The sequence below is a fragment of the Mauremys mutica genome, chromosome 2 (genome assembly GCF_020497125.1).
Source record: "Mauremys mutica isolate MM-2020 ecotype Southern chromosome 2, ASM2049712v1, whole genome shotgun sequence".
In the NCBI taxonomy this organism is placed as follows: Eukaryota; Metazoa; Chordata; order Testudines; family Geoemydidae; genus Mauremys; species Mauremys mutica.
Window position 1 is genome coordinate 31,493,181 of NC_059073.1, and position 12,003 is coordinate 31,505,183.

At 41.3% G+C, this 12,003-nt stretch overlaps 1 protein-coding gene across 3 annotated transcripts in view; it reads left to right on the top strand.

Annotated features, from left to right (window-relative positions):
• The window catches only part of CSMD3 (CUB and Sushi multiple domains 3), a 1,155,643-nt gene that overhangs the window by 373,325 nt on the left and 770,315 nt on the right, over window positions 1–12,003 (top strand). For all 3 annotated transcript variants that reach the window (XM_045006341.1, XM_045006342.1, XM_045006343.1), the window contains exon 6: window positions 6,317–6,429. In XM_045006341.1, coding sequence (XP_044862276.1) covers window positions 6,317–6,429 — 113 coding nt within the window. The remainder of the gene's footprint in view (window positions 1–6,316; window positions 6,430–12,003) is intronic.

The following is a 12,003-nucleotide window of genomic DNA, read 5'->3' on the forward strand; positions in this document are numbered from 1 at the left end:
TTTAGAGATGCATTGGCTTCCAGTGGCCATGGTGTGAGGAGAAACAGGAACTGGGAGTCCTGGTCCCTCGAGCATCACATGAATGGGCCATTGTCGTCTCACAAGCAAGGATGAAGCTTGAGGCTGTTCTGAAGAAAGTTGTCTGAGCAAAGTATATAAGAGACCTGGAGTGGAAACCAGATCAAGGCAAGGTCTTTGGAGTTACCTTGAAATGGGTTGTCAGCAGCCACTTCCTTTCACAAGGTGACTTCAGTCACTTTGTGGACTCTCATTTCATCCACAGGGCACACCTCAGCTGCATCCCAACAGATCAGTCTGACATGGCAACCGGGACAAGCAATGCTGGATATGTGGTTATGAAAATGAGCCCCTGCCCCATGTCATGTTCGACTGTAAGTCCCATTCCAGAGCATGGCAACTCATCATAGAATCATAGAAGATTAGGGTTGGAAGAGACCTCAGGAGGTCATCTAGTCCAACACCCTGCTCAAAGCAGGACCAACACCAACTAAATCATCCCAGCCAGGGCTTTGTCAAGTGGGGACTTAAAAACCTCTAAGGATGGAGATTCCACCACCTCCTTAGGTAACACATTCCAGTGCTTCACCACCCTCCTAGTGAAAGAGTTTTTCCTAATATCTAACCTAGACCTCCCCCACTGCAACTTGAGACCATTGCTTCTTGTTCTGTCATCTGCCACCATTGAGAACAGACTAGCTCCATCCTCTTTGGAACCCACCTTCAGGTAGTTGAAGTCTGCTATCAAATCTCCCCTCACTCATCTCTTCTTCAGACTAAATAAGCCCAGTTCCCTCAGCCGCTCCTCGTAAATCATGTGCCTCAGCTCCCTAATAATTTCTGTTCCCCTCTGCTGGACTCTCTCCAATTTGTCCACATCCTTTCTGTTGCGGGGGGCCCAAAACTGGATGCAATATTCCAGGTGTGGCCTCACCAGTGCCGAATAGAGGGGAAGAATCAGCTCCCTTAATCTGCTGATAACACTCCTACTAATGCAGCCCAGTATGCCGTTAGCCTTCTTGGCAACAGGAGCACAACGTTGACTCATATCCAGCTTCTCATCCACTGTAATCCCCAGGTCCTTTTCTGCAGAACTGCCACTTAGCCAATCGGTCCCCAGCCTGAAACAGTCCATGGGATTCTTCTATCCTAAGTGCAGGACTCTGCACTTGTCCTTATTAAACCTCATCAGATTTCTTTTGGCCCACTCCTCCAATTTGTCTAGGTCACTTTGGACCCTATCCTACCCTCCAATGTTTTCCCCCCGACACACAGCTTAATGTCATCTGAGAGACACTATTTTGCCACAAAGCCATGCAGAATGGATTCATTAAAACAATTCTGGCATCAATGGGAACAGTTATTGTTAACTCATCCATTCTGGACTCCAACTGCCACCTAAGACCAAATGTTGTGATCACTGAAAAGGAACAAAAGCTGATCATCATAGCTGATGTGATGATCCCCTTCGAGAACCAGATCGCTGCCTTCACTGAGGCACGAGAATGGAAACTGGAGAAATATGCCCCCTTGGCTGACACTATGAGGAAATGGGAATACTCCATTACTGTTCATGAGCTGACTGTGGAAGCACTGGGCACTTGGGACCCCAAGAACAAGACTGTGTTCTGGGACTGTAGGTTGCCCAGATGCTATGCCAAGCTAATGTGGTGGTTGACAGTTTCTAATGCCATACATTGGTCGAGGGACATATGTATTGAACACATTACTGGAGGCTGCCAATATGAAGATAATATGATCCAGATCACTAACTGTGGAGTGATTTAACTAACTAGCATATTTTTAATGTTAGATTCTTAACCATTAACCCTTGTCTGTACTTTTTACCCTGCTCAATTATTCACTCATACAATTTTTCTTTTTTCTTTTCTTCATGTGCAATATATTATCATTTTTTATTAACATGAACGTTCAAGGCCAGGCTATTTATAATTTGTATTCAACAATTTGTGTTCTATAATTTTTAAATATTCTCTTTAAAAAGTTTTAAACAGTTCCAATTCTTTCTCTCTCTCTCTCAGTTTATATTAGTATTTTTATATTAGTATTTTTATTTCCAAAGTACTTTTTACAATGGGCAAATTTGGCACAATATTACTTTCACTTCTACCCATGTATGCCACCCAATTTTCTCCCTTCTTTTTGTATTGGAGTGGAGGATAGTTTTTATATTATGTTTACATGTTGCTGTACAGTGGATTGAGTACTTTGGGAGGTGATTGCTTTATAAACAGTATTTTTTCTTATTCTTCTTAAGTCTTCTAGTGGGGAATCATGTCCTGCCCTAGCTGGGATCCGGACTCAATAATAGGACCTTCCATATTTTACTGAGAGAGAGCCGAGGTAGTTTATTTTATTTATCTTGTGCTCATAATCACAGTATCCAGATGCATTAAAGAAATTAAAGTAAACTTTTGCCAAGAACAGACACAAATCAGATCCAGCTCTGTGATTTCTTGTCACTGATGAGATAAGTATCCACTGGCCATAGGCCCAAATAGAGAAGAAAACAGAGTGAGTAAATATGTCTTGTATCATGATAAACATCACAAAACTGGGCCCTGTCACACTGCAGGGAGGAGTAAATTTCAGAGCCAAACACCTTCAATGAGACACCTCTACCATTCTCCTCATTCCAGTTCAGCTATAGAGTTAGTTTGAGTGTTCCAGCTGATTTCATTTGCTAAGGACAGACAGCAAGAGACTTGTGGCAGCAGTATTGTGAAGACTGGGGTTCAGCACAACTGAAAAATGCCATCAGGTAGCATGGAAGAAGAGGAGGCCTTGGAGATACCCAGGGCTAAATATATTTGTAGCTTTCTCTATGACTTCCAATACATTTCTAGGTGCCACTCAAAATGCTGGCATTTTAAGTTCCTTTATGAAATCACATGCATCCGACGAAGTGGGTATTCACCCACGAAAGCTCATGCTCCAAAACTTCTGTTAGTCTATAAGGTGCCACAGGACTCTTTGCTGCTTTTATGAAATCATAGAAATCATATCGAGAGGTCATCTAGTCCAGTCCCCTGCACTTGTGTCAGGACTAAATATTATCTAGACCATTCCTGACAGGTGTTTGTTTAACCTGTTCTTAAAAATCTCCAATGATGGAGAGTCCACAACCTCCCTAGGCAATTTTTCCAGTGCTTAACCACCCTGACAGTTAGGAAGTTTTTCCTAAAATCCAACCTAAACCTCCCTTGCTGCAATTCAAGCCCATTGCTTTTGTCCTATCCTCAGAGGTTTAGGGGAAAAAAATGTGTCCCTCCTCCTCCTTGTAACAGCCTTTTACATACTTGAAAACTGTTATGTCCTCTCTCAGTCTTCTCTTTTCCAGACTAAACAAACCCATTTTTTTCAATCTTCCCTTATAAATCATGGTTTCTAGATCTTTAATCATTTTTGCTGCTCTTCTTTGGACTCTCTCCAATTTGTCCACATCCTTCTTAAAATGTGGCACCCAGAACTGGACACAATACTCCAGTTAAGGCCTAATCAGCGCAGAAAAGATTGGAAGAATTACTTCTTGTGTCTTGCTTACAACACTCCTGCTAATATGTCCCAGAAGGATGTTTGCTTTTTTTGCAACAATGTTACACTGTTGACTCATATTTAGCTTGTGATCCACTATGATCCCCAAGATCCCTTTCTGCAGTACTCCTTCCTAGGCAGTCATTTCCCATTTTCTATGTGTGCAAATGATTGCTTCTTGCTAAATGAAGCAATCATTTGAATTTGAATCATTTGAATTTGTCCTTATTGAATTTCATCCTGTTTACCTCAGACCATTACTCCAGTTTGTCCAGATCATTTTGAATTTTAATCCTACCCTGCAAAGCACTTGCAACCCCTCCCAGCTTGGTATCATCCACAAACTTTATAAGTGTACTCTGTATGCCATTATCTAAATCTTTGATGAAGATACTGAACAGAACCAGACCCTGAGCTAATCTCTGCAGGATCCCACTCGTTATGCCCTTCCAGCATGGGACCTCTTCATCTTAAAGACTGCCTCTGTCTCATCTTCCTGCTTCGTCTTAGCAAATGAGATTGGCTGGGACACAAGCAATTTTTCCTGAGCACCTCCAGAGTGGCATCCAATGATCCTTACTGTTGGGTTTGGAAAAAAAAATCTTGAGCTTCAGCTCATGCTGCAAAGCCTGTCTATTCCCTCTGGCTTTCTTTTGCGTGGGTGGATTGAAAAAGGAGAATAGGCTCATATTTCACATATATAACATTTAACTGTAATAGATGGTCAGACACATTTCATAAAAAAGAAGACTGACTTCTTGAACAACAGTGTATGTGAAAACTCCTAGGAGGCTGAATAATGGTCTATCACAGTCCTCTGGGTCCTCCTTTGAAGGAATGACTGGATCTGTTATCAAGCAGATCCAACTATATGTTAACTTCCACAGATTAGTGTACAACACATTATGGTCAACTATATCAAACAATGCTGAACACTTTAATAAAAAATCAGTGGGACATTTGACCTCTGCTCAGTGTAAGAAGAGGATTATCAACCAAAGTTATAAATGCAGTCTCCATGTTGTGCCATGCCCAGATCTCAGCCTAGATTGTTAAAAAGAGAAAAAAGATGACAAGATGATGAATCCAAAACATTAACTTGGCAATTTAAATTTATTTTGTTATCAGACATGTCACCTTGAACTGCACAGCTTACATGAGTTTAAGGCTATAGAGTGTTGCAGAAAAATGTTGATATTATAAAAAGTTAACACATTTTTTGTCTTTGCATAACAGCACCCAGATAATACATTTTTTGCCAGCTATGGAAGAAATAATTCTGTCACAGTTCTCTCTGAAGTAATACAGTAATTATGTACCAGAGATTATTTTGATTTTATAATATGATAAAGATTGTCCCTAAGGCAAACCAATGTAGCTCTTCAGGGGTACCCTTTTGAGGACAAGAACCTGGATCAACACAATTTTAAATGTGGAAAATTGAAAAATTTTGTTCTGACATTGTTGAAATATTGAAGATGAAATGAAATGAATCAAAATGATAAAGTCAAAATGAAACGTTTTGATCCCCTCAAATAAAAAATTTCAGAATTTTCATTTTGTGGCAAACTTCAAAATTTCCGCTTTTTGTTAAAATTTAGAATTGGAGGGGAAAAAGTCAAAATTTCCCATAGAACAGAAATTCCAGCTCTAGTTGTTATATTTAACTTACCAAATACATTTCTTTCAAAGTGTCACATGTAGCTATTTACTATTTAAGACTTCATGACTGTTTAAAATAGAATCATATTCACTCTGTCAAACACAAAGCATGAATAGTTTCAATACCGGTAGTAGAGAGGTATTTGAATTGGAAGAGGAATATGTAGTGTCTGAATGTAAAATGGTAACTTTGGCTGGAATAAAATACTGGGCAACAGAGGAATACCTGTGTGTTTAGGAATAAACAAGACACGAACCACCTGGAGCCCATGTATAACTCTCGTTATAATTAATGGGACTTGTGAGCATGAATCAAAACATAATGTAGAGTGTCAAGAACAAAGCATGGTCCAGTAGTTAGGGCACTAGCCTTAGACTCTGGAATCCTGGGATAATTCTCTGCTGTTCCATGAACTTTCTATGGGATTTTGGGCAAGTCACTTAGCCTCTCTGCACTGTATTTTTAAAGGTGTTTAGGTGGCTAAAGATGCAGGCAGGTATTTTCAAAAGTGTTTAGGTGCCTAACTCCCAAATGACAGCTAAGTGCTTTTGAAAATCCCATTTAAAGTATATCTGTATCTCAATTGGCACCTAAATACTTTTAAAAATCCAGCCCTGTATGCCTCTGTTTCCCATCTGTAAAATGAGAATAATAGCACTTCCTTACCACAGGAGTTGTGTGGATTAATACATTAAAGTTTTGAGCTGTTCAGATACTATAGTACAAGGTACACAGTACCTTAGATAGACAGTATACCCCTAGTGCGGATAGTATATAGAATGTGCCTCTTGATACCATTTGTTAGGGAAACCCAGACACTTTTTGTTCATAGGTTTACCATTCATGAGTTACATATCATATTCATTCATGGAATAAAAAGGCATATTCATTGTCTCAATGAGTTACACATATAGTATCTGATTAAGAGCATGTTTAGAAGAAAGCATTTTTTTTCCTTTTTAAAAATAAGGATTTTTGTCAAACTTCAAAAATAAAAGAACTCCAGGTCTTCAGCACTAATGGTATTTTCTGTCTACCCTCTATTAATTATTTTTATTTCATTTGTCTTTTATAACTCAGGTTATCTGGAATGAATATACCCCCTCCAATTATCAGCAACAAAAACTGGCTAAGACTTCATTTTGTAACGGACAGCAACCACCGATACCCTGGATTTAGTGCTCCCTATCAAGGTATATTTAATTAAAACCATTTTTCATTCCAGAATGTTAAAAAAGAGGGGGAGGGGTTGTAAACATTACTGCATTTCACATTGAGAGAAATGTGTTAATCTATTATAAATGGATAGTTCAAACATGCATAAATGATCATTCCCCTGCTGTGGGAACAACATGGTCTTTATTAAATTACAGTATAGACCAAAGTAGATAGTTGCTGTGCAAACATTTAGCATTTAAGAGGAACCTGGAATTCTGAAAGGTAGTGTATAATTAATACTGAAACAACACTTCTATCCTAAAAGTACATCACCTACTCTTCAAAATGATATAATAGTGCACGTTTGTAAAACAGCGTGTAAGAACTGCATACTAAATGGAAATTTTATCAAGTACATTTCTGTGTGCGCTGTGTTTATTATTGAGGGTTTAATTAACCTTGTTAGGATCCTTATCCACTGCTTTTATGAATAAGCATAATTTTGAATAAGTAGAGTAAAAGTATCTGAGGCATTAACTTGGGCATCTCACTGTTTGGAACAAGATAATTATAAAGATGAAGTACTAATGAAAATGTAGCTTCTATAATGTTTGGTAATAGTATCTGCTTTTTCACAACCCACTATTGTAAATAATATATTTACAGTTTCAGCTGGTCTTCAGGGAACAGTTACCCTTGTTATAGATAAATTTTCCATTTATCTGTTTAGAGAACTATCATATAAGATAAGCAAAAGGATTTTAGCTGCAGTATCTTTTTTACAATTTTAAGACAATCCAACACATAATTATGCCTGGAAGAAAAGTTACCCATGTATGTAAGTGTTTGCAGGATCAAGCCCCATCTATCTGATTTTTAGATGAGTCTTATATTGCAACTAAACTAGGATAAATCTATACATATTCCTGAAATACAGTGTTTGGACAGGTAGTTTATTATTGGAAGCCTTTTGTAACTTTGTGTGGCATGCCATGCCTCAGATACCATGCCTCAGATACTCAAGAATAGACAGACTTGAATCTGACTTGCAGTTCAGCAAACTGGAAGGTGCACCCTGCTCTGCTCCAGGTTATGGATCCCTGGCGTGTTTACTCTAACTGAATTTAGGTCAAATGAGTATTCAAAAGAGGAAAGAAAAAAGTGACAATAAAAATAATTTGAGAATTATATTCTCTAGAAAATGCAAGTTTTCTGTAACAATGTTATACAAAAAAAATATGTTTTATATCATCCTTCATACCAAAAATCCCTCTTTACTATAAACTAGCTAGCTCATAGGACTGGTAATAGGATATGATGGAGTCTTTTACAACTAGATCACGAGACAAAGCCAGTCCTAGGTCGGTAGTGATGAACTATCTGATAATTGATTTGGTGGCTTATGTAAAATGAGATGAGTTGATGCTCTCAGCCCAGTTTTCAAGTGGATGTGTGTCCATATGAAAAAACTGCAGTACAGCTGACACCCTTGTTGGCATTGTTGGTAGAGATGCCAAGGAACAAATGACCAATGAGAATGAACTGCTGTCCGACTTCTAGAATTGTTCCCACCACATTGTGTTTGAGGCACACGGAGAATGTGCATATGAAATCTGAACATGCTGAATTTCTCTCATTCCTCCTTATCGATTCAATGATGTGCTTCACTTTCTAATGGTGACAGTCTGGATTCCTTTACAAATGATAAAGTTCACTTTAAAAGCAAAATAGAAAAACTAAACCAAAAAATTATAAAGTGAGGTTCCCTTAAAAATTCATCAGCTGTTCTCACATAGTGAGATCTGAAATAACACAGTAGTTCCCCATATCTGAGAGAGGAAATGCTTTATAAACTTGGAGGTGGGAAGAGGGAGGACCGGCTGTCAGATAGAGGGAGAGAACTGGCAAGTGAAAAAAGATAATTAAAATTTAAATTTAAAATAAATAAACATGCAAACATTGTCACAAACTAACCATGTTGAAGGAGAATGGGGAAATGCAGTAATGTGGAAGGGAAAGGTATGGTTCAGAGCCAGTGACAGGCTATCACACGAGTTTGAGCATATAAAACAATCCTTACCATAGAAATCTCATATATTCATTAAATATATTTTCTGTGATAGGCCAACCAGTTTCTTGAAAGAGGTAATGCTCATTTTCTAGCAACTTATTTGGTGGATAACTGTATTTTAAGGTTTTACCTTTGTGATGATAAGACATTTTAAAATAGATTCTGTAGCAAGTAAAAACATGCAGTTCAAAACTATTATGCTGAAGTGCAACGAAACAGAAATATGAGTTTTAGGTGTGGTGGTTTTCCATTCATGTTTTTCCCCTACTCAGCTCTGAAAGCTAGCCATCAACCCTTTCAACATCCTGTAAATTGTAACATTGCTGTACTGTTCCTGTAATTGCTATAGTAACTGCATTGCTAAAACCTATCCGTTCTCTGCAAAACTCCAAGTTCTCACATACATTTGTATAACTTTCTCCTGTCTTCCCTCCCTGCCTCTCACCAGTCTAATCCTTCCTGCATACTAGCACTACAACTGACATCTTGCTGTCATGCCACTCCAGCCACACTAAACCCCTACTATATCTCAGTATTATGAAGTTTAAAAGTTTCACCCGTGCTGGGAAGATTTGAATTCTACAACTGTTAATTGGGTCAGGAATTCCCAGACAGTGCTTGCCAATATCTATTTCATATCATGTTTATTCATACTGTCACATAGAACAGAGGTTCTCAAAGCCAGCCCGCCACTAGTTCAGAAAAAAGCCCCTGGTGAGCTGGGCCATTTTGTTTACCTGCCACGTCCACAAGTTTGGCTGATCACGACTCCCACTGGCTGTGGTTCACCGCTCCAGGCTAATGGGGGCTGCGGGAAGGGTGGCCAGCACATCCCTCAGCCTGCGCCTCTTCCTGCAGTCCCCATTGGCCTGGAGCGGTGAACTGTGGCCTGGGCCTGTGGGAGCCGCGATCGGCCAAACCTGCAGATGTGGCAGGCCCGGCCCACCAGGGGCTTTCTCGGACCAGCTTTGAGAACTACTGATATAGAATCATAAACATGTGGCGGTGGAAGGGATCCCAGGAGGTCATCAAATACATCCCCCAGAGCTGAGGCAGGACCAAGGAAACCTAGACCAGTCCTGACAGGTGTCTGTCCAACCTGTTCTTAAAAACCTCCAGTGATGGGGAATTCTGTAACCACTGGGCCCTTTTCAGCAGAACTACTGCCTAGCCAGTTCTTCCCCATTTTGTGATTGTGCAACCTCCTTTGGACAGGGAGAACAATTGATCACAGTCCTCTTTATAGCAGTCCTTAACATATTCAAGGTTATTATTAGGTCCTCCTCAGTCATCTTTTCTCAAAACTAAATATGCCCAGTGTGACCCGGGGTGCCAGGGGTAGCCCTCACGAAAAATGCCAAGGTCAGGGCAGGCTGCAAAAGGAGAGCAGATTCGACCAAAACTGGTGGTTAACCTGGAGTTTGACTCACCAACCAGTCACAAACTGTACTTCTGATCTCCCACACTAGTTATCAAGAAGTCAAAAAAGAAATAGCACAGCTCCCTTATTGCATTCCAGTTCTCTGGCTCCCACTCAGCACCTAGGCCCAGTGCAGTGAGAAGTTGTTTAAAAACCTCTGCTCACTATACACAATGTTCTTCTGAACCCCAAAGGGCCAGCCACATTGCCAGGTCAAAATTAGATTGGTCTTACCCAAAATACCACTCTGCCAGCCAATCCTTTAGTGTCTAAAATTAAAGGTTTATTATAAAGAAAAAAAGAAAGAACAAGAAGTAGTCAGATACGTACAGAGACATCAAAGTCTATATATCAGGTTCTTAACAGTATTGGTGAGTTTGCTGAAAGTCCCTCTGGAACACATCCACAACTTAGATAGGTCATTCAGTCCCTTGTTCAGAGCTTCATTTGTAGAAAAATTGTTCCAGATGTAGGAACCAGGAATGAAGACAAAATGGAGATGATGCAGCTGCCTTTTATGGTCTTTTGCCATTTGGTTTGTACTTTCTGTGTCCCAAACACAAGCTTTACAGCACATGGCATGGAAAAGCCTTAGAATTCTGTCCATTGGCATACCACACACCTTGCTGACTCATAAGGTGTATCCCCTTTTTCTTTCAGTGGGTTCATTGTACACATGATCACTCTTGATGGGCCATCAAATAGGCTAGGCAGTGTTGATGCCAGAAACACAGCACAAGTCTGGAAATACAGATATACTCTACATATCTGTACATATCTATAACTCATAATACAAAGGTCAGGGGCGGCTCTATGTTTTTTGCCGCCCCAAACACGGCAGTCAGGCAGCCTTCAGCAGCATTTCTGCGGGAGGTCCACCGGTCACACGGATTCAGCGGCAGTTCTGGGAATGATCTGCCGGTCCCATTCTGGCGTACCCGACGCTGAATTTCCGCCGAAACTTCAGGACCGGCGGACCTCCCGCAGAAACACCACCGAAGGCTGCCTGACTGCCGCCCTTACAGCGACTGGCAGGCCGCCCCCCATGGCTTGCCGCCCCAGGCATGCGCTTGCTGCACTGGTGCCTGGAGCTGCCCCTGCCAAAGGTGATACAAACATAAAAACAACATTATCAGACTTCGTAAATTATAAGATTTTCACAGATACACATGGCATATCTGGTCAGATTCCTTGCACTTATATAATATTAGTATCAACAATATCATAAAGTGTCCCATGTATTCCATATAGCATCACACCCAGTACTTTAAACCTTTCCTCATAGGCAGAGGCAGATTAAGGTTTCATGGGGCCTTAGGCTTGAGCAAGTGGGGAGGCCTCCCTACCCTTTCTACCTGCGGACACACCCAAGGCTCCACCTCATTCTGCCCCTTCTCCCGTGGCCCCGGCCCTGTTCTACCCATGGTCTGGCCCCATTCTGCCTGCCCCCGCTGCAGCCCTGCAACCCGTTTGCTCCTTTCTGACACCCCAATGCAGCCCCAAGACAAGAGAAACTCTGTCCCCCCTCCATGGCCCCTGGGCTGCAGCAGGGAGTGAGAGCTCCTTCAGGCCAGGGGCCTCAGCCATGGTCCAAGTGCTGGAACTTCCCTTGCTGTTCCGCACTTCTGTGGGGGACCAGAGTTGTGGAGCTGGGACTTTTCCAGCCCCTCCCACCTACCCAGTGCTTCTGCCGGGTACTGTGGTCGGGGCACTGAGGCTTCCCCTGGCACCCTGCAGCTTCTGACAAGGCTCCAGGGTTCTGGGTCCATTGCATAATCCACCACTTCTCATAGGTCAAGTTTTCTAAACCTTTTATTGCAGTGGTGGGCAACCTGCTGGCCACAGGCCACATGCAGCCCATCAGGGTAATCTGATTGCAAGCCGTGAGACATTTTGCTGATGTTGATCATCCGCAGGCACAGCCCTCTGCAGATCTCAATGGCCACAGTTTGCCATTCCCGGCCAATGGGAGCTTTGGGAAATGGCAGCCAGTACCCTGATGGGCCGCATGAACCCATGGGCTGCAGGTTGCCCACTACTGTTTTATTATTTCTTTGCTCTCCTCTGGTCTTTTTCCAGTTTGTTCACATATTTCCTAAGATGTGGTGACCAGAATTG